Source organism: Aplidium turbinatum, chromosome 1, assembly GCF_918807975.1.
Source record: "Aplidium turbinatum chromosome 1, kaAplTurb1.1, whole genome shotgun sequence".
Taxonomy (NCBI): Eukaryota; Metazoa; Chordata; class Ascidiacea; order Aplousobranchia; family Polyclinidae; genus Aplidium; species Aplidium turbinatum.
The window spans coordinates 21,047,755-21,072,016 of record NC_137472.1 but is presented as its reverse complement, the minus strand read 5'-3'; the positions used below and the strand labels follow the sequence as shown (position 1 = coordinate 21,072,016).

The 24,262-nt window shown below is 38.1% G+C and overlaps 1 protein-coding gene across 1 annotated transcript; it reads right to left on the bottom strand.

The window, feature by feature from the left end:
• Positions 1-839: 839 nt before the first annotated feature.
• On the bottom strand, positions 840-23,896 carry LOC145784424 (vacuolar protein sorting-associated protein 4B-like). The gene is made up of 13 exons (XM_082596242.1): positions 23,759-23,896; positions 12,661-12,772; positions 12,401-12,554; positions 9,412-9,470; positions 8,913-9,032; positions 8,563-8,600; positions 4,299-4,417; positions 3,828-3,976; positions 3,175-3,256; positions 2,851-2,982; positions 2,519-2,606; positions 2,079-2,219; positions 840-1,744 (listed from the first exon to the last, which is right to left on the bottom strand). The coding sequence occupies exons 1-13, from the start codon at positions 23,780-23,782 to the stop codon at positions 1,643-1,645; spliced, it is 1,320 nt and encodes a 439-aa protein (XP_082452368.1). The 5' UTR covers positions 23,783-23,896; the 3' UTR covers positions 840-1,642.
• Between the last annotated feature and the right edge of the window lie 366 nt (positions 23,897-24,262).

The following is a 24,262-nucleotide window of genomic DNA, read 5'->3' as shown; positions in this document are numbered from 1 at the left end:
TCGGACTGACAAAGCCTTGATAGGTTATTCCTGGTACTTGTTCGCATACTTGTAGAGGCTCTTGACGCAGGGCCGGTTACCGAGATTGGCAGAGTGAAGTTTTCCGATTGTTGAAGTGTTGTTGCCGAGAAATTATTCCATTCACTAGGCATATAGTCCAGGATTCACAGCCATATAGCAGAACTGACCAAACGTACTCAATGCACAAATGTAGCAGAACTACACAAGTGCACATGTGAAATTCTCATTCTAGTGTTTAGAGAGATTGAGTTAGACTTCAGTATTTAGGCCATTTTGATGAAGGCTTGTTTGGATTTTGCAATTTTACATTGCTCCAGCGTCGCCCGTTCGAAGTAACTAAGAACCCAGGTCCCAGATAGTTGAAACTATTTACTTGTGCGGCTGGTGTATTCTGTAGCCTAATTAAGTAATTGTTAACTGATATATTTTTAAAGCACGCGACCTCTTGAAATTACTGCTGATGCCGTTAGTTTCATTTGACGTGCCACAATCGGGCTCTTGGAATTATAAATTTGGGCCAAATGGTTATTGACGATGACGCAGAAAACTTTCACGTAATTATTTGCTTTGAAAGGGGATATAAACCAAGCTGCAAAACTATCTGAGGTTCAAAAACGAAACTGAAAGGATTATTCCAAACTTTGCCAACAATGAGCCCAGGACAAAGCGGACCTGGAAATATACCAAAATGTCCTGCCAGCACAATAACCCGACAAGCACTGTAAGACCAAAAAAAAAAAAAACTGCAATTGTAGCTTCGGCCAAGCTGTGAAATAACTTCCCATACAAGACCGTTACTCTTCTTACAAACCGAAGTGTCGCTGCTTAGTTACGTTTTGTAATGTACATTATTTACATGACGCAATCATGCGGTACAAACAGGTGCGTAACGTGAAATAAGAAATTAATTTCCGACATTGAGAGATTCCCAGAATCGCACACAGAACGAGCTGGACAAGCATGGGATGTGATAGTAAAAGATGCTGATAGGCTATATCAAACATCTCTGATGATCACTACGAAAGGTTTTATGTCGACAACTTGTTAAAGTATTGGTGCAGTTTATAAGTGACATCTTTTGAATTCGTCTATGCAGGATCTCTTAAAAACTAGTAACATACTGTAATCACCACTTGGTGGCCATAGACAATACTCAGCAGTCAGCAACCTTCATTCACGTCAACACGTGGAATGGATGACATTAATAAGGTCACATCACCGCCATCAAGAGGAAGCAAAGATTACTGCTTAAATAACCTACTACGGTACTTCTAGCAGCATGATTCGAGCTGCAAGGAAGCCATGCAATCAAAGTGTTGAGATCCAGTTTGTAATGTGATGAGCCGAGAAGTGGCCAGAATGTCAGCGTGAAGAAGTAAGCTAATATGTGCGCTTTGTTACACAGGGTACAGATAGGGTCGGTATAGTACTCCAGGTAATCAGCGAAACAGGACGGCTAACAATAATGTTTCCTATTGATGACAAACAGAATAATCTCAGCGCGAGAAAGATAACAGTCCCGGATGTTTTATCACAGATCAAATTATTATCCGTTTCGATTCGCTGAATATATGGGGCAGCAGCTTGTAAGTGCGTGTACGCCATCCAGGGAGCGGTAGTATCACCCTTCCATGCCGAAGTCTTTGGTAAAAGTTTCAAACAACCCCAAATCTTTCTCGTTGACAGTTGGTCGCGTGTTTTCTTTTGCCCGCAGCATGTCATTCTGGCAACAAGACGGAGTGTGACCAATCACAATTATGATGAAAAGGGTTTATGGCTAACAAATGATACTCGTCGTAGTTAGGTTGAGGTTGAAAGACCCATTTTTATAACTCGTTAATCACTATGGTAATTAAGTAATACATCATCATTCATTTTGCTTCAAAGAAGTAATTAAATAATACGTACATGAAAATGCATTGGAAGAATGGTACATGCATTATGCACTATGGAAGAAAAAACTAACCTTCCTAGTTAAAAAGCACGGACCGTCAATCAAAACATCTGACGTAAAATTGAGGTCTGGCGACGAAAAATTAACATCAATTCCCACTCACCATACAAACCGGGGGTTCCAACAATTTATCACTGGGCACATCCAACCAAGGCATTTCCATCGCATTGGGGTCACCGGGGGAGCACGGGGTCAAGAGGTCATCTATTATTACGTTTGGATCGTCTCGGGACGGACCCCGAACCTGCAAACGAAAGGAAGTTACTCGGATATGGACTACGAGTGACTGTGTGGTTATCGGTATAAAACAAGAAATCAAACACACAAACGTGTACACCAGCTACTCCGCCTTGTGTCAACTGCATTAAAGTTGATTAAAACAATTTTTCCATCTTGCCGACCAAATGTCATCCGAAACCAGATCACTCAGCATGCACCGTTATAATGTCTCCACATGATCATTGACGATACCAATGAAGTATTTAAAGCGTTAGATCAGCCGCACTCGTCGAAAGTGATATTCTTTCAATTAGAAAATCTCACCCGCTTGAAGTGTGTGGCTCTCTGAACCTTCCTGACCGGCTCCATCAACGCGTCACGCACAACAATCCCAATATCAGCACCGGAGTACCTGCGATGATGTCATGTAAGCAATGAGTTGTTTCACCGTCGGCAGTGGTTATGCGGATACCAACTCACGCCAATGTCATCTCGACATGCTGAGACACCTTCAAGTTAGCACTAAGAAAAACCAAACATAGCGTAGGCCCTCATAGAGCAATACTAGAAGAAGCAGATATAACAATAAACTAAGAATTTTACAACTATGGCAACACCACATTGATTCAACGTAAACAGATAAAAAGAACACCTACCCATCCGTCATCCTTCCGAGAGTTTTAATCTCGTTTTCCGTGAGACTCGTTTTTGTATCGCCGAGGTGAAGCTTGAACATGACCGTGCGAGCAGTTTCCTCTGGGAGGGGAATGTAAATACGACGTTCAAATCTAAACCATAGATCAACGATCGTAAAAGATCATATTACACATACTGTCAACTATCAAGTATCACATTTTTCACAACTTAGCCGCTAAATTAGTCCATATATCAATGTGAAAAAGGCTTGAAGGGCTGATATTGGCTAGGAGCGTTCGCAAACTTTTTGTTGCAAGTTTCGATCTACAGCAGAGGAAGCCCACCTTCTCCTAATAGCTGAGTCCAACTGCCAGGGAATGTTGGTGGCACCGAGGACCAGGACATTGTTGTTATCGACACCGACACCTTTGAACAAAAAAACGATTCATCATTTCATTAAATCTAACGAAGTCTCCGTTACCACATCATGTGGTCGTAGTTGCCAAGTTGTTACCATCAGAAAAATCGCAAAGATGCTGATGCAAAGTACACAAACTTCCATAACAAGCAATGAACGAATCAACGTGTGACAAGTAGTCTCATGGTAAAGGTACTCAAGTACTGAATGTTTATGACCGAAGTGGTAATCGTCCTTTCATTTGGAAGATAAACTGATATCGTTCTTTATCCCACCAAGGCCATGGGAACTATGTAGTGCAAGCATAAGTTCCTATGTCACACCAGAGTTGTGTGATTATATGTGACCTCATAAACTTTATCACCTCCAGGTCTCGATATGACAACTCACAATTTCGTAAGGTTTAGCAAAATGCTAATGAATATTTCCAAAACAAAACTTCGTTCCTAAATTTTTCATCAAAGTTTCCTGTAATTCAACATTATCCACTGGGATGCGCGGTGTGACAAAACATTTTAAATAAAGTAAACAATATCACACCAAATCAGAAGAACCAATTTATTAAAAAATATTTCCAACCTTGCATTTGTACAAGAAATTCCGTTTTTACTCTTCTGGAAGCTTCGCTTTCATTATCGCTTCGAGACCCGCAGAGGGAGTCGACTTCATCGATAAATATGATTGAGGGGCGCTGTTCACGAGCCATTTGGAAGAGAGTCTTCACCATTCTAAAGAAACAAGTTAAGTGGTATCATCACATTCGATAAAATAAAAACCTAACCAAGATAATACGCAAGCTTCCAAAAGTTCAAAATAGAAATTTTGTGAATGACTGTATCTTGACATCCCATCTTAAAATACCACGGCCACATACATCATGGCTGTCAACATAAGCAATTGTAGTAGGGCATCATTGTACACAATGCATATCAGCACACCAATTTCGGGAGTTACGAATGGGGTATGCTGATACAGGTGCTAATCGTGATGTCAGAAAAAGCATTGAATCAATCGATTTGGCACATGTACAATGCACAGCAGTCGACATACTTTTCACTTTCGCCGAGCCATTTCGAGACTAGATCGGAGGAGGAAACTGATAGAAACGTTGAGTTGTTAGCTTCTGTGGCGACTGCTTTAGCAAGATACGACTTCCCTGTGCCTGGTGGCTGTAAAATAAAATGTTGAAATATTTCAACCTCACTTATGTGAGAAAAAGGGGGAATCAGATTAAACGAGCTTCCGACAACCTGGTAAAGGTTCTACAACTACATGCAATTGTTCATTTGATATCAATCAGTTGCTCATGATCGAGAACAATGGCGCATTGTATCCAACCCTCAATACGAAGAAGGAACATGATAGTGATGGTGATATAAAGCATCATGGATGAGAAAACAAGGTACTAGCCACCCCCAAGAGTAGTGTGGCAAGTCTCTCCATATCATCCACCCTTCCTTTACAAACTACGCCCAGCCAGTTTACTACACGCTGGGTTGAAGTAAGCGGTAACTTTTAAGGAACGAGGACCGCACAATTAAAAAGTCGAACGCCATCATCCGCTGTTCCGTGCAACCGCTAGATAACGCCGTATTTAGTGGTAACTAGTCTCTTTCCTCAATAACCTCAAGGATCATCTAACAGTCAAATACCGGGATAAAGGAAAATAGCTATACAAGAACGCCTATGCCTGAAACAAGCATGGTACATACTACAGGGTTTCCCAAACTGTGGTCCGCGGACCATTGGTGGTCCGCGACGACTGCACAAGTGGTCCATGGCGATATGACAAGAAAATGAAAAGTCACACATATACGTTGTACAGTACGTACCCTGTCAAAGATAATTGCCGCAAACAAACAAAATAACAGCATTCATAAAGAAACTCAACACACCGGTATGGAAAACAAGGATAAATGATAATATTGTGCATATTATGTTTCCTGTTCTGTGTGACCACATTACCAACAAACCCTCAATTAATACAGAGTTGATTTTCTCTGACGTTATACAACATTTGGAATTGCTTTCTGAACATTTCAAGAAGTACTCTTTAAAAGAGACATATGAGAATTTTGACTGGATTTTAAACCCTTTTGTTGTTACAAAGACTGATCTGTCAGGACGCGAAGAAGAAGAATTAGCCGAATTATCATCTGATCGAACTTTAATACTCAGTTTCAATCAAACAGCTGTTGCATCTTTCTGGTTGAGTGTTGTGGAGGAATACCCATTGCTATCGCTAAAGGCAACTAAGATTTTATTGCCTTTTGCCACGACCTACATGCATAGCCGTACGAGCCAGCTGCCCCCCCTGTTGTTTCAAAACGTCGCGAATTCGGGCAAAATTTTGCAATTATTAGGGCAAAAATTGCTATATGAAAAGCTTTAAAATTGCATGAATTAAGAAAAACTACAAATTAATATATTTTACCTATCAAACTAAGTACGGTACAGCCTCTTATTTGCACAAGAAATATGCCGCAAAATTTTCATTTGGCACACCCGTACTGATGTATTGTATGGTGATCAAACTGTACTACGAAATGCATTTAACCAACTGCATCATGCCAATTTGGGCAGCCACCAAAATATGTCTCTAATACTTTTATGAATCTGCCCAAATCAAAAAAAAACACAAAATTTGCTATATAGCTAATTTTATTAATTTTCACAAAATTAATGCATCGTGTTGATTTGGGCAGCTAAAAACATGACATTATCTGATTAGTCTGTTTATGCAAATGCCCAAATTAGCGTGAGGCAGTTTCCCCAAAATGAACAAATTCATTAATTTTTCCCATTTACATAACTGTATCGTTTAGATTTGGGCAACAAAAAAATATGAAATTATCTGATCATAGTCTATTTATAAAACTGCCCAAATTGGCATGATGCAGTTGCCTCGGCATCACAATTTACAAAGTCTTTAATTTTTTTCATAGACCTAATATCCATAATTGCATCATCTTGATTTGGGCAACTACAAAATATGAATTTATATAAATCTGGTGAATACTTTTATAAAACAATTTGGGTGGAGAGGTTACAGTACTTTTTCAACCATAAACGGACAGTCCGACATAGCTGAGCAACACCACAACATTTAACGAAAAAATGTTATAAGTTACTGTATCTGTTAAATGTAATGTTAATGTTATGGTGTTACTTAGCTTTGTTTGATTACTTTTATGAAACTACCCAAATTAAAATGATGCAGTTGCGCCCCCAAAATAAATGTTTAGTTTGTATATGCAACTGTGTCATGTTAATTTCACCAACATTTAAAATGCTACTGCTGAAGTATATAATACTCCTAAATGTTACTCCTACCTACCATGCCAAAGTGCAGAAGCATCGAGCAATGAACAAGCAAGGTATATTCAAAGATGAATTCAATTGTTCTATCTTGATTACTTGGGTAAGAAATTCTAGCTACAGTAGCTGGTGATCTTGTTGTGTTAGTTTTTCACTGTTATCATGCACCACATACATTATATTTGGGCAATTTCTATAAAAGCGTGCAGATTTGGGCAAATATACATTCTGCCCCCTCAAAATGGTTTGGTCTCGTACGGCTATGCCTACATGTGTGAGATAGCATTTTCAGCTCTTACCAACATGAAGACAAAGTACAGGTCCAGACTTTCCGTGGACCCTGACTTACGAGTTCGTCTTTCACAAATAACTCCGAGAATTGATGACTTATGCATTATGCAATAAGAAGCAATCCCATCCGTCCCATTGATGTTGTCAGTTTTTTAAATAAACAAAATTCGGTTTTATTTATTTTTACCTTTGTATTGGGGGTCCGCGAATAAACAGATTTACAAATAGTGGTCCGTGGCCCAAAAAAGTTTGGGAAACCCTGACATACTACATATAGACGAAGAAGTGTTGCTATATTAATTGCAATTTAACACTTGCAGTTCTAAGTTAAATTATTTCCCATAAGATATTTTTATTGAAAAATCATCGAATTAACTCGATTAATTGAACAAAATCGCGTAACAGTGGTTCTCAAACTTTTTGTCTTGGCGGACCCCTTTTGGTGCCTTCCAAGTGGTCGTGGACCCGTAGCAAAAATTTTATCTGAAATTTTAGTATACCGCGTCTCCTAATGAAACCAAATGTTGCATAAGCTTCGAAGCGAAACATCTAGATTCTAGAAGAATTAGCTGAACTCGCGATGCACTTATGACGATTGATGACATTGAAGAAATTATGTTATGAGCTACATGTCGGCATACAGGATCAAAAATCCGTAATCCATAAACTGATTTAATGTTTTTTTACAAATTTTATAAAAAGTTAATATAAGTTTGTGACCGATACAAAAAATGTCTCCATGGTTTTATTTGTAATCAATATTTCGTTGTAATCACAGTCCTGGCAAAACTGTGACTGCTGATAAACCGCTGACTAACGTTAAGCATTGATCAACGATCCACTGTCTCAAAAGAATTTAAGTTGAACATAGCCAATATAGCCTTAGATTTAACTCATTTATATGATTGTTTTTACTTAGGAAACAAAATCTTTGTGCGATGACCTTTAAAATTTCAAACGACGCACCAGTGCGTTGCGTCGTACAGTTTGAGAATCGCAATAATACACAAATAAAGCATAACCATTTTATAAACTTCGTAATTTATCGATTATTTATGCTGCAAACTTGCAACTTCACGGACCCTTGAAATTTCCTCAAGGAGCCCTTGGGGTCCGCAACCCCCCGGTTGAGAACTACTGCTCTAGAAACTGTAGCAGCCCATCCAAGTTTGAATTCTTGAAACTCGATTCAGATTTCAGATCAAACCTTTTCATTGTTGATTAAAAGTGACTCAAAGCGGTAACAATCTCAAAGTTGAGCTGAGGCAAGAATACTTCATTAGCAGCCATATAGCCCACTGCTTGATCCAAGTATACAAGCGGAGAGTTGTTGCTACTATCAATGTATGGTGATGCAGAAACAAGATGAACTAAAACAGGGATGGCCAGACCTGCTTCATGCTCGAGTCGCAGGTTGTAAAATCTCGGTTTAAAGAACCTCAACACAAATATAAGAATTTATGCACTTTGCAAATCTTTGGTTTTCTACAACGAGATTTTTCTTGGCAAAACTTTTATACACCCCAACTCTGCAATGGCGTCATTTTGTTTGAAAAACTGCAAATGACGCGATTTGACAATACTGTTGTGTTGCCAATACAGTAATTGCAAAGAAAGAATTCATGTAGCGTTTTGTGAGTTTTGCAGTAAGCCTACTATACAAACTGCTTAAGAACAGCAACAGTTTTATGAAAATACTACTTACCCCGTACAGGAGTATCCCTCTCCAGGGGGTTCTCTTGCCTGGAACACAAACATTACATTTACACTCAAGTACACACTGGAACCTTCGATGCCATGCCATAACTTTATAACATGAGGCAATGATTTTACATCGAAATGAGGTTCTTCTACCCGATTCACTACTTAGTCGGAAAACATGTTTATGTTCCATAGTAATCGACAAGCACATTTCATGAGCAATGAAGACAAGTAACACACAAACAAAAATAAATTTGGACGCAAAAAAAAATTGTGCTTTCGAAATCTTTATTTGATGGTTGCCACGTTTAATTGAGGTAATAAAGAAAATAAATCAAAAAGCCGAAGGGTCACCTGTAAACAAATGAGGAAACTTGATGGGCAGTATCACAGCTTCTTTTAACGATTCCTTGGCGTCATGTAGTCCGGCGACGTCGGTCCATTTTACGTTTGGCGTTTCGACAACAATTGCTCCTGAGAAACAAGAACATTAGTGGGGTCCACAGCCAATTAATTTGGAGAAAGTATTTAGGAAATTGCGTTGAATGTGCCTCACAAATGAAACTGACATGACATAATGAAGCTAACACATCACACAAAGTCTTGGGCGAACAAACGAATACATATGTTGTGTAAAGTATAATACATATATTATAGAGTTAAAACAACGACCTAGGCGAGAATTTCCATTGTTGACCAATTCGCTCTTTAAGTCGTGCCTAGCATGCCCTCTCACAATATGCTACTTAAACATAAGGACTTGTGCAAGCTATGTGTTATCGGTCAGCACCAAAAATCTTGCAACCATTCGTTACTGACATGGAAAAAGTTAAGCCATCACAAAGGAACAAACCTGACAACTGGTTCCTGAATTTTTTCTTTTCGGGATCATCTTCATCCTCATCGTCATCTCTGTAATATGAAGATACATCATAGTCTTAGTTGCGATAACTTCGACACAAGTCGATTTGGGTGCTCCAGGTGGGGCACTCCAGAATAAGGGGCACTCAAAGTTGGTCCAAAATATGTAACAACAATATCATAAGGTACACAGTTGGAACATGTGCCATTGTGCCATCAGTTGGGGCATGTTCCACTGGGTTTAAAAGAACTTTTTGTATGACCCGAAGGTGGGGCTTAACTTAATTTTAGGGGGTATAACTCCCAAAATTTACAAAGTTAATATCATAAGGTATATACAAGAACAAAACCTTCATTAAATTTTATGCCTTTACTTGAAGACTTCGAAACACGTCGACTTAGGTGCCCTAAATGGGGCATTCTCGAATAAGGGGGCAACCAAAGTTGGCCCAAAATACGATAAGGTTCAAATATAGAAATTGTATTATCAGTTAGGGCATTTTCCACTGAGTTCGAAACAACTTTTTTATGGTCCCAGGTGGGGCTTAACCTCATTTTGGGGGTATAACCAGGTATGTATATTGGGTATAACAAGTTCCCCAAATCACAATATCAACAACATCATAATTTTGAAAAAAAAAACTTTAAAATTACACAGTCTGAGAGTACTTTCAGCCTAAATTAATAGTAAAACTTTGGTAATGATGCTGTGAACATAGTGTGAAATTTTTCTTGATAATATTTCGTGGGGGGAGATAATTGCCTCCTTTGCCCCTCCTGACTACACCCTTACAGGATGGATATTTTAGGGAGGAGCAGATCAGCCAACGGAGAATTCGAGAAATTTCCAGGTTGGTCAGTCAGGCGGTCACTGTCCTGTATTATGTAACAAAATTGTTATTTGAAATACAGTAGTCGTTACTCTATAGATATCGTTTTTCTCGAAGCTTGCTACAAGCCCACAATATTCTATTTTACATGCCATATTACCAGTGAAAGATTTTTTCTGAAAAGAGTAAGTAGTTTGTGTAATTGACTAATAAAACTTTTATGTTTTTGTAAACCAACCCAGCAAACTGTCCACTTGAAGCGGTTAACTGCCTCGTATCAATACTCAATAGTATAGTTTTTGTTATTCAAGCAAGTCCTCTCGCATGTTTAAGTGAAACCACGTAGTGTGATTTGTTTCTGTTCAGTATTCAGTCTTAGAAAAACAATAAATCTAACGTAGCTTACGTACAACATCCATCTTCAATCTTCATAAAGATGTATTTTAACATACATACAATGTTATACTACGTAGATATTGCAGCCTATAATATGCTTGTTGACAGAATATTTGTGGTAGCCTATATCAATTAACAACAGATTATAAATTAACAAAAAGCTGAGCCAGAGATGTCATTTAGATGAAATTTAGGACCAGGTTTAAGCCTTTGTGCTAGGATAAATTGCCCGCTGACACGAACAAATTTTGACGTTTCACAATGCCACCTACAGTCCTAACCTACACTTGGTTTCATCCTTGGAAGTAATGTTTTTAAACTAATGCTGCTTTAGTGAATTTGGAGTTCATAAGTCACCTAAAAACGAGGGAAACCTACCTGGGGTTGGGGGCCATAAGAAAAGTTGTTTCAAACTCAGTGAAACATGCCCCAACTAAAGACACATGCTCTATTTTTGTGGGTTTGCTACTATTCGGTGAGTCCGAGTTCCTAACCTCTAACCCTAACCCTAAAAGGGCAATGATAATTAGCCTACAGTACCCGATAATTAAAAAAAAAATTGAAAAAATCCCCCGTTAAGGGATCGGACTCACCGAAACGGGCCATTCCGATTTTTGTAGCCTACCTTATGACGTCATTTTACAAAATTCACCAAAATTTGGGTCTTATTAGGGAATTCCGCACCTGGCATGACCAAATTTTGATGTTCTGAAATCTGTAAGTGAAGTACTATCACCAACACTTGATTTCATCAATGTAACTTATGATGTTCATTTTGTGGAGTTATACCCCAAAATGAGATTAAGTCCCACCGTAGAGCCATACAAAAAAATGTTTTGGACTCAGTGGGACATGCCCCAACTGATGATACAATTTCTATCTTTGTACCTTATGATGTTATTTTTATGTATTTTAAGCCAACTTTAGGTGCCCTTTATTCGTGAATATCCCACTTGGGACAGCCAGATCAACTTGTTCCTAAGTCTACAATTGAAGGCATAAAATTTGGTGATGGTTTTGTTCTTGTACCTTAGAGTTAACTTTGTGAATTTGGGAAGTTATATATAACCCCCAAAATAAGGCTATAAAAAATCTTCGGGCCATAAAAAAGTTGTTTCGAACTAAGTGTATTATCTTTGTACCCTATGATGTTATTTTTAAGTATTTTGGGCCAACTGGGTCCCCTCAATAGGGAAAGCCCCTCCTGTGGCACTCGAATCGAATTGCTTCAAAGTCTTTACATAGTAAAGGCATAAAATCAGGCGAAGGGTTTGTTGTTGGATTTGGGTTTCTGAACATCACACTGTGGAGTAAGTTTGATAAACCACTCAAACCTTTTGTACCTGATGTTTCTATAAATATGTCACAGGCTCTCTGACTATATATATAGGTGTTTAATTTCAAAAGAAAGCCTTGGGTTGTTTTATACAGAAAACTGCCTTTCGGAATATCGTAATAAACTTTCTGACAAATGGTTGAAACTATAATGTGACATTTTTCAACAAAACAGTATCATACAACATTTTCATTTGCAGCTATTTGTTTAAAAAAACAAATTCAACGAAACTTGAGTTAAACATCGTTGGGAGGGGGTGAAAATATTCTTCTACAAACCGGAATTATGTAAATTAATGTTGTATGATCAAACAGAACCAGTTTTAGTTTGGGTGATTTTAAATATTATACTCTCTGATATGATGACCATAACTATACAAGTAATGTATAATTCATATTAAAAATATTCATAAAACGTACGATCCTTCGGCTTTCACTTCTTTCTTTTTTCCCTTTCCAGATCCTCCAGTCTTCTTGCCTTCCAGATGCTTCTTCAACTGTTCAGCTCTATCTAGATATCCTACACATTTTTGGCGGATGCTGTTTTTAATTGCCGCATTGTCTTTTGCTTCATCTGAAATACAAATTGCATAATAATAAAAGAAAATCTAAGATGATCATGAGCCAACACGATTATTTACTGAATCGTGTCACATTCTGCATATATACAGTAGATTTACATTTTATTGCATGAAGGAAGTGTTCCACCGCTCCTTCATAAAGTCTCAAGGCTTCTTGATAGTTTCCATTCTTGTCCTCTTCAGCTGCTTGCTTCACAATATCAATTGCTTTCTGTGCACAATGTTGTGGTAATTAATTGATATTATCATGAACAAGGGTGATGTGGAGTCAATGATTGCGAACTAGAGATGTGGCAGGCTTTGCCACATTTTGCTAATAATAATATCATTGAAACTTTCTAAAAAATCAAACTTCATTTATTTCTCACTGCCTGCCCGAAGGGACACAATATATTATAAATAATATCTCTGTGCAGTGCAAAGGACATTCTGTCACATCGACTTGACATGAGACAGTTGACAGAAGCGATGCACCTGAGGCAACATTTTTTCCATGAAGCAATAACTACGGAATGGCCCGTTTTGTCAAATCCAATACGGAGAAATCCAATGTCGGAGACAGGCTTTTACGGAGAAAACCGATTTGGAGAATTTTTGAAAATTTGTAGGGATTATTTAGGTAGGCGGTATTTGAGTTTACCTTTCCATACCCATTACCCATGCTAATACGCTGCCAGTGCTATGCTTGATCAAAATTAGTATTGTTTTTGGACGAAATGGCCCGTTTCGGTGAGTCCGATCCCTATTCAGTGATTTTTTTCAATTTTTTTTTTTAAATTATTGGGTACTGTAGCCTAATTATCAATGCCGTTTTAGGGTTAGGGGTTAGAGGTTAGGAACTCACCAAATCGAACTCACCGAATCAGACTCACCGAATAGTAGCAGACCCGTTTTTGGAAGCTTTCAAGTTACTGTATTGTTGTTATTAGAATAGCAGGCAAGAATGACTGCAAGAAATATGAGTGCTAGACCACGTAGCTCAAGACGAGGTTAGTTGAACATCGAAATAAATTTTTGCTTCATACACCATATCATACATATTTCATACGCAGAGAGTAGTAAAGCTGTCCACCACTCCACCAGCCCGGAATGGCCCGTTTCGGTGAGTCCGATTCGGTGAGTCCGATTCGGTTAGTCCGATTCGGTGAGTCCGATCCCTTAACGGGGGATTTTTTCAATTTTTTTTTTAAATTATCGGGTACCGTAGCCTAATTATCATTGCCGTTTTAGGGTTAGGGGTTAGGAGTTAAGGTTAGGGGTTAGAAGTTAGGAACTCACCGAATCAGACTCACCAAATCGGACTCACCGAATCGGACTCACCGAATAGTAGCAGACCCCCACCAGCCACAAGCTTGCATGGGCTAATAAAGTAAGTTTATTATGTTTTAAGGAAGCGATTACCAGATGCGCTGAGCACTGATATGTTGACCATAGTAATGATTCATGCATAACAAATATGATATGGATGGGCCATTTGGAATTGGATTTTTGCATGCATGTCTTAAACCATTACAACTATCACATTTCCTTTTGTTGGTTATAACTTATGACACTGTATTCTATTTCCACATCGTTTCTTCCGACAAAGAAAAATAAATATATTATACACACTTACACAGTGTACAACTGTACAAGTGCACAAGTGCAAAAAAATGTATGTGTTAATGGGGACGCTACAATCTGTTGTCACAAACAAAACATTGACTTTATTTTGCATTTGCTTCATTTCCTATACCGGAAATATATCGAATCGGATTCGATGTAGGGCTGTAGGCATCACTCTGAGGCTACTCTAGCAGGTCCCTAAGCTGGTATAATTTTTCCGACCAAAAGCTGCTTCCCGGTGGCCGAATTGTCGCGCCCGCAGCTAAAACAAAAAATCTGTTAAAAAATTATGTTTAAAAAATCCATTAATTGTCATCAGGTAAAAACATATTTGCAGTTGTATTTAAATGCACTGCTTCCCACGTAGGTGTAAAGCTAGTCTTCGAGGTTTTACAGCGATGCTCATATTTTGCCTTGTTAGTGAAAAAATATTGCGAATGTGAGTGAAGAGAAAAACATTTTGAATACCAACGGAAAAGAGAAATGTTGGTTTGTGAAAGCCGCCTAACATGGCCTACCAGCATGACAGTTTCAAAGGCCATTTAACGTTTTATAACTGTTTATTTTTTCTTGTTGAGACTTTTTCGCTGACACTTTACTTACCGTACTTACTGTTTGACCACGGCTTTTTTTGGCTTGGGGGTTTATTTAATTAACCTCTATCGTTAATCATGAAACGCCGTTTGATAACAGTTTTTTATGTTTGGTTGAAACTTTTTCACTGACACTTTACTTGGTTAACCTCTGTTATAAGCTAATCCCTTTGAATGAACAGATGCCGCTGTGAAATTTTAGAATTCTCCAAAAAAAAAGGCTTTCTCTGAACTGGGATTTTTCCAAATCGGCTTCTCTAAAATGGACTCTCCGAATAGTAGCAGACCGAGATGACCAGGCACTCTTAAAGAAGGTGCTTTATGGCAATGATAACAATTCTTGAAGAGTCCATAGCGAATAGTAATTTCAGCCATTTTCAGAGCCCAATAACTTTTCTTGTAATTGTGGTAGAAGACTAAAAGTTGCTGTGCTAGTTCATTATCAACTATACTACACAATTCAATAGTAACAAACAACATCTCTTGATGCATAAGTGTTAGGTGGGTCATCAAAATCCTGTTTTTTTGCCCCGTATAAGTGATTTTTTCAATTTTCAAATGCTTCTACCACCCAAACCAATCAAAATATTTCTCTAAAACCTAAATTTGTAATATTTGGAAACTTTTCTTCTGCCAACTTGAATTTGGGAGTTGTGGTGCCATTAACAGAGATCCTATAGGTGTCTGAAAACCCTATCAGGCAGAAATGGCCCTTTTTTACCCCTATGTTTAGAGCCCCAAATGACCGCGTGGGCAATGGGCATTTTATGGTTATTCTGAAATTTATACCAGACAAACACATCCATTTATTCTTTCATTTCATGAAATAAAATCTTTGAGTATCAAACTCCTTCACTATAAATTTTATGTTTTTAAAATGTAACATTTTGGTCATTTTTGGCAAAATAATCTCAAGTCCTTAAAGTAGGTCAGAGAAAATTCAACAATGATTTATCATGAAAACAGAGAAAATAAGTAGGTACTATGCTTAGTGATCATAAACATTGGAATGCTGACATTGTTGACCATTAATTTATGTTCAAAATGATGCTTTTACCTCTTCTCACCTATGAAAATGTACCCACCTGCAATCAATAATCTATTATGTAGAGATAAAATTGTAGGAAAATGATCTATCCGTTTTCAAAAAATAAATTGTTTTCAGCTTGCAGTTTGCACTATAATTCTGCATTATGTAAAATGCTTCGGAATGGCCCGTTTTGGCTAGTCTGATTCGGCTAGTTCCCTATTCGGGTACATTCTTTCTCGGCTAGTTCCCTATCCGCCAAATTTTTTGAAAATTCAACCATAATCCTTCTGTAATCCAACAAAATCCTTCCGTAAATCTAACAAACCAGTCAAAAAAGACTGCAGCCAAATCGGACTAGCCGAATAGTAGCAGACCTAAAATGCTTAGCTCAAATCAATATTCCAATTGTGCGGTTGTTGGTACACCACTCTCACCAAGCAGTGCACAATGCTTAGGGATCTGTAGATGGGTCCTTTTAGGAGTATTTTTTAGGTAGATTTCCAATTTGGCAAAATTTTCTATTCACCTGATTTTGTATTGTTTTTAAGATATTTATGATTTTTGATTTGTCATACTTGATCCAATGTTACAAGCTACAGCACAAAATGAAAGGGAATGCAGGATCCATCTTTGTGACTCACTCTTGTTACCTCATCTAAAACAGTTTATCCCAAATCTGCACAAAGTAATCTATTTTAGCATTAGTGCAGCTTCACAATATAAAAATTATAAGAACTTCACCAACCTGTGCTATCACAAACATGACTTTGGTATTTCTGCTGAATGGCACTTTTTTGCCACTTTGCAAGGAAAAAGCCCATGTAACGGAATTGGAGGCACTGTCAAGCGTCTTACAGCACGTGCAAGTCTTCAGGCCCCCAATGCAAACCATATTTTGACACCATTACAGATGTTTGAATGGGCAACAACAAACATCAAAAACATTCAGTTATTCTTCATTAGTGCAGACAACGTTAAAAAAAAATAAAGAAGAGTATCGTCGTTGTTGTGTGAGCCTCTGGGGCCGAGGGTCTATCATTTTACCCCCCAGATTCACGATGTTACCGTACTACACTGGAAGGCTACTAGAGAGCAGCCAGTCTTTGGTTTCATCATCCATGACACGCAGACTTTCCACTCTGTTAGGTGACTTGAAGATGGAGCAGTCATTGATGATGTGGTCTGCGGTCTGTTCCTCAGCACCACATTCACAGGAGGAAGAAGAGGCCATTTCCCATTGGTGCATGGTTGAGAAAAGTATGAATAGGAGAGACGTTATGCCTCGACAAAAACTATTAGGGGAACACATTCACACTATTGCTTTATTCCAATTTCCATCAATATAGTATAGACATCAATATAGACAACAAGGGCAAGATTGGGCTGGGCAAAGTTCAGGGAATGTGGGGAAATGTTGTATGGCAGAAAATTTTCACTAAGGATGAAAGGAAAAGTATATCGGAGCTGTGTGCAGCCTGCAATGCTATATGGTAGCGAGACATGGGTATTGAGAGAGAGTGAGCTGGCAATCCTGAGAAGAACGGAAAGGTCAATGGTGAGAGCAATGTGTGGGGTGAAAACGAGAAGGGAAAAGAGGACTGAAGAATTGTTGGATATGCTAGAGATGAGAGAGACCATAGACCAAATGGCAAGGGCAAATGGAGTAAGATGGTATGGACATGTGATCACTGGCGCCGACTTACGGGATGGCCAGCCACGCCACCCCATAACCTCTATGGCATGATGGCAGCCACCCCGTTTAGGGTACATTACTTACTGCAAATAAATGTAATTTGAACGGACGTTTAAATCTTTTTTTGATCATTGGTTTTCGCTTCAAGTCAAGTAAAGCAAGAGGTGAACCAATATAGTATTGCGAAGAAAATGATTGTTTTTGTCACAAGCATGATACTCGCGTAACATCAAGCAAGCTACGTGAAGATTACGCAACACGTGGCTGCGATTTTTTTCCTTGTTGTTGTTGCGATCGTTTTATTTGTTACTTTTCATAAGTCATTGTTACATTTGTTAGGTTTACAATGGGATTTATTAATCAATAAAATACGACCTTTCCATTGCCTCTCCCAAAAATCTTTTTTGAAAAATTTTAAACTGCTCAATATCGCTATAAATTATGACAGCTATAAAATACTCGGAAATAAAATTATCTCGATGATTGATAGCTCCACTCCCTAAATGAATATCTTTTTTCAAATTAAAAAAATGCAATTTTCGAATGCTTAGTAAAAATCAAACAAAAACATGCAGTTTGAAAGTTTATAGGTTGCCATATTGTGCTATCTGCCACCCCGTGCAAAAATAAAAGTCGGCACCTATGCATGTGATAAGGAGGGAGGAAGGAAGTTTTCTTAGAAAGGCACTAGATCTAAAGGTGGATGGGAAGAGGAAACGCGGTCGTCCAAGAAGAACGTGGAAACAACAAGTGAAGGATGAATTTAAAAAAACCGGACTGAAGGAGGAAGATGCAAGGGACAGGGTGAAATGGAGAAAAGGGATTAAAACAATTGCTGCGCGGAAACAATCGGCCACCCCCCACTAGTGGGGAACAAACCGACGATGGATTATGATGATAGTACGAATGAAAAGAATGTCACATAATTCAATATTCACAGACATCAGTGCAGAACAAATCTGTGATGCAAAACATTTGGATGAAGAACGCTTGCTTTCAGATCAATCAAAAATCTCAACTCTGTTCCAACCAGGAATTTACATTGCTTGTATCTATGATGATGATTTGGTTCACTGGAAATATTATTGAACGTTCAGATAAACATGGTGATGGTGATGTTTTCGTAAAATTCATGAAGCGTGTAAACAACATTTTGATGTGGCTGCCAGACCAAAGACAAATGCCTTGTTGGGTGCTATTCCAACATATATTTGTTGTGTCGGTGTACTAGAAACCTAGACACAGTGCTCGAAAATACAAACTTTACCAAAAAGATTGTGAAAATGTTCTGACACTACTTCCACAGTTTCTTAGACAATAGATGATATTCAAACTCAACTGAGCTGATTTGAGCTATGCATTTTACATAATGAGAATTATAGTGCAAACTGAAAACAATTTAATTTTTGAACACGACTTGATCATTTTCCTACAATTTTATCTCCAAATAATAGCTTATTGATTGCAGAATGCAGGTGGGCACTTTTTCATGGGTGAGAAGAGGTGAAAGCATCATTTTGATCATAAATTAATGGTCAACAATGTCAGCATTCCAATGTTTATGATCACTAAGCATAGTACCTACTTATTTTCACTGTTTTTATGATAAATCATTGTTGAATTTTCTCTGACCTACATTAAGGACTTGAGATTATTTTGCCAAAAATGACCAAAATGTTATAGGTAAACCGACAAATGCGTGTAACAGCTAAAACACCATCGAATGCGCGCAGGTGTAAATTATAATAAACAAACAAAAATATTGTAGGTTCCAACTGGTTAATTTTGTAGCACTAGCACCATTCTTGCAATGATAGAAAATGTAACATCTTACCTTTTTGTTTTCGTAGAAAAATTTCTCTTCAAATCTAACTACATCTATCTTTTTAATTTTACTGCAATAACAACTTTGCCGTTAGGGAAATCGACTTTGCCATTGCTGGCTCATCCGAAATCCTATTAACGCCATTTTTTTCTTGATTTGCAGCGAAGAGCAGATACTGTCGTCATATCAAAAGAAACAAACCAATTCTCTCTAGTTTTCTTTTTTCAGACGAACCACGCAATCAAAGATTCAATTACGTCACTTGTTTATATGAGCGGTCGTGTGCTAGGGTTGCCAGATTGGACTTTTTAATGCCAGATTCCACAGATTTTATTTTTTTTTAGATTCTGTTGGCTTTAAAAATTATACATTTGGCCTTTTTCTAGATTGAGAGTTGAAGTTAGAAATTATACAATTTATAGAAATTATATTACAAAATTATAGAAATTAGAAATTATTCTATTAGACCCTTTTCTTGATTGAGAGTTGAAGTTATTGAATACGAGTTGATGAAAGTTTGCGCTATTATATATAAGTTGTGATCGAAATTAGAGTTATATCATATGAGACAATTTATGCAAAAAAATAAAATAAGGCCACAGAAGTAAAACAGTTTTAATGATAAGAAATACGATACAAAAAGATCTGGCAGCACTACTTTTTTTTACAAAACAAGGAAGGTCCAGTTGCCAGCTTGGAAATCGACTGCTGCTTGAAGATGCAGCCAAAGGAGGAAGGTGTCCACGAATGCATCCCTCCTCACCTTCAAAAAGACATCAAAGTTTTTCCATGCTCCGACATCATATCAAAAGCGGAGGTAGAAGCACTGCGTGAGGATCGTTGGTCGATTTTATCCATTCCCACTCTTCTGCTTATGTGTGCTTGTTCATTTTGTGTTTCGCCTAGTCTTGTTGATTTATCAAGTGTTCTTATTCTTTCATTGTGATGTGATTCTCACGTAGCCTACCGGTACCAATATTTTTTGAGCAACAATTTTTTAAGAGTTAAGTGAGGCTTCCCGTGACGCACCGAGTATTGAACGCGGGCCGGTAGAGTGAGGCACCACTCCACTGACCGCTACGCCACTCAATACGCTTGAGCAACGCACGTTAAGGACTGCTCTCCATTCAGCGGCATCTAATGGATGGAATTTGGAATAGTTCCCCGGCAACAAGACTTCAACAATCGGAAACTTCACTCTGTCAATCTCGGTGACCGGGCCTGCGTCAGTGATTCAAAGCCTCTACAAGTATGCGAAACTGCCAGGATTAAGCTCTGCAAGAAGCTTTCGCAGTCCTAAGATAAAGATTCAATCAAATCAGATCAAGCGGCGCTGGTTCGACTCTTATGGTTGGTTTAAAACCATCCAATAAGTAAATGTTTTTATTTGCGCCGATTGCGATATCATGCAATATATACAGTGCAATCACAAATGCGATACAACAGACGATAGGAAGCGGCGAAAAGGAACCAACTAATCTTCATAGTAGCCTGCCAGTAGGCTATGCAACTTGCGTAGGCTACTTGATGTCTGCCTGCTGATTCACTGAAGTAGCCAGTCTGTAAGGAAAAAGAATTGTTTGTTTGTTTATCTTTATCCTGCATTGCGGGAAAGCGGACTTGAGCGCTATGCATCGGTGTACGCCTTCCGACATACACCTGACCCACGCTGCAGCCGACGGCAATGTCTGTTTTCCGGTTGTCTACTTTACTTATGACTTCAATTTGATACTACCCATTACTCGAAATCGATCACTAGGTAGAGGCAATTATCGTTAAGTTTCTTGCCCAGAGAAACAACAGCAAGTGCGGGTGGTTGGAGTCGAACATGCAGGCTCTCGACTGCGAGCCCAACGCGCTAACCACTCGGCCACGGCTGCCGAAGAATGACGTAAAATGTTCAGGAGAGCAATTTTCCTTTATCCATTTAATGAAATACCAATTCAACAAGGAGTATTAATTCAATGAAATACCAATGCCCTGGTCTGGGGGAAGTGCCTGTCTTTGGGGTGTGCAAACCGTGCGATTGTACAGGGCCCGTAATTTACTCAGAAAATGCAGAAAACATAGAGATAGTTAGACAGTTTCATACCCAAATTTTTGTTGAACATGCTTTTAAAATGCACCAAATTCAAAGTAATTTTTCAAATTTTTTTTTTTGCGGGAGGCCCCCAAGACCCCCTGCCACTGGGGGTCGCCTTTGGCAAACACGCCGTCAGGCTTCGCCCGCCGGCCCTCAAACCTCCCTCCCCTTTCAAAATACCCAGCTACGCTACTGAATTGGATAATTTGGATAATTGTCATTGGGGCCCGCAAAGCATATTCCGCACAGGGCCCGAAATACCCTAAGACCGGCACTGCTGGGGTCACAGGAAGAGAGTTCCGACGTCCCTAAGCCCTGTGAGCCGTTATTCATTCATTCGATTGTGCAATAGGTGATGTAAACCTATTTATTTAAGTGGTTTCCACGCAATGATATTCCGCGTGCGCATATCCCTAATAGGCGTCACGCATTCATATTTTTAAGTGAAAATGAGGGTAGTGTGTCTTTAATTACCTGCTTAAAAACGCGAACCGGAAATGACGTAATTTTTTGGGAGTACGTACCCAAGATGTTAGGCTAGCTACAGGATAAAAATTAATTGAAATGTGCAAGAACTATTTAAGCTACATTAAAGTTTCTTCAAAACCTCCGCGCATTTGTCGGTTTACCTATACATTTTAAAAACATAAAATTTATAGTGAAGGAGTTTGATACTCAAAGATTTTATTTCATGAAATGAAAGAATAAATGGATGTGTTTGTCTGGTATAAATTTCAGAATGACCATAAAATGCCCACGCGGTCATTTGGGGCTCTAAACATAGGGGTAAAAAAGGGCCATTTCTGCCTGATAGGGTTTTCAGACACCTATAAGATCTCTGTTAATGGCACCACAACTCCCAAATTTAAGTTGGCAGAAGAAAAGTTTCCAAATATTACAAATAATTAGGTTTTAGAGAAATAGGTTGATTGGTTTGGGTGGTAGAAGCATTTGAAAATTGAAAAAATCACTTATACGGGGCAAAAAAACAGGATTTTGATGACCCACCTAACACTTATGCATCAAGAGATGTTGTTTGTTACTATTGAATTGTGTAGTATAGTTGATAATGAACTAGCACAGCAACTTTTAGTCTTCTACCACAATTACAAGAAAAGTTATTGGGCTCTGAAAATGGCTGAAATTGCTATTCGCTACCCCCCCCCCAAGTCAAAAACGAGGGTAGCGCCTGAAATTCAAATGGCCGCTATGGGAAAACCGTTTGAGATATTTATCTAAAACTTAGCATTCTTTTGTTTGGTAGCCTAAAGCATAGTATGACAACTTTTCAGCAAAATCTGAGAGGTACCATATACAAGATATCTTCACATTGGCTGTTTTGATATGGAATGACCCTTTAGCAATGTTCAAGGGATCTAAGATATATTACATATGGCGATATGTATCGTCTAAATACGTCTGGCCAAAATTGGCCATTTGAAATGTCTCACGTCAGATTGGCTACATCAAAATGTTGTGTACCTTAGAATGTTGTGTAGTGTGTACCTTAGATGTTCGATTACAGTATATATAACACAACAAATTTTCAAAAGTTATCAAACCACATGATGCCACCTTTTGCTCATTTCTTAATATCTTATTTTCCATCAAGTTTGGAAGTTCTTGCTAAACTAAATCAAAAAACATTAAAATCAAACAAGCAGTTGTTGGTATATCAGCTTACGAAATTTGTTTTATTTGTTGTCCTACAAATCAGACAAAAAGTCTGCACATCCTATAGAAAACTTTTAATATACTTTGGACAAATATTAACCTCATGGGACAGTAAATTGATACACTTTTCAGGACAGATGTTCCAACACAAAAAGCAAGATTGAAAAAAGACACTAGCTTTCAACGAAATACTAGTGTCACTTTTTAAGTACGGTACAGTATGATATCTAAAGTTGTTAAAATTTTCCCTAGTAGTTATATTAGTGAAAGGGAAAGCGCATTGTTGTTTTGGAATAAAACATATCAGGCCTCGAAATTACCGTATTTTACGGACCATAAGGCGCACTTTAAATTCTTTTTTTTCTTCATAAATTGAACGTGCGCCTTATGGTCCGGTGCGCCTTATGTATGGATCAAGTGCGGTAGTGCTTTATTGCCTACACTCAAAACCAGTACCGATACTACTATTATATATGGTCCGGTGCGCCTTATGGTCCGGTGCGCCTTATAGTCCGGTGCGCCTTATGTATGAACAAAAAACTAATCAAAGCAATTTATTGACAGTGCGCCTTATAGTCCGGTGCGCCTTATGGTCCGTAAAATACGGTATGTCAAAAGATAAGCAATAAGCATCATAATGATATGATACATTATCAATTGTTTTGCTGCAAACGAGTACAAAAGAACTACTCACCTCCAAAATTGAACCACCTGACATTTCTTAAATTAATCTTTTCTTTCTTCTTTAAAAGACTCAGTGTGATTCAAACAGAACTTTAAGAGTTAACAATTGACCAATGTCATCTATAATAGCTACTAAATACTGTTTAAAAAATAACTAAAAAAATACAACAGAAGCCAGTGTTTAACCCAGTGTTAAGCCAGTGTTTAACCGTTGATAGTAAGGAGTTGCAAAGACCAGCGTAAATGCACTACTAATCATTATTTCAGGGTGATAGATAAATAATACATTTCAAATTCTTATGGTTTAAGTTTAAATATGTAATTAACAATGCTGTTACCCCATCCACTTGACATTTTAACATATATGATATGGCACCATACATGCTACTAAGTAGGCTACTATTCCATTTAAATTTTTTATATGTACAGTTCAACGTATTTCAAAACGTTGATTTTTTAAGGTCCCTTTAAATATCCAATGTCAGGCATTGTCAAACTTGTCAAGGTTGCCAGT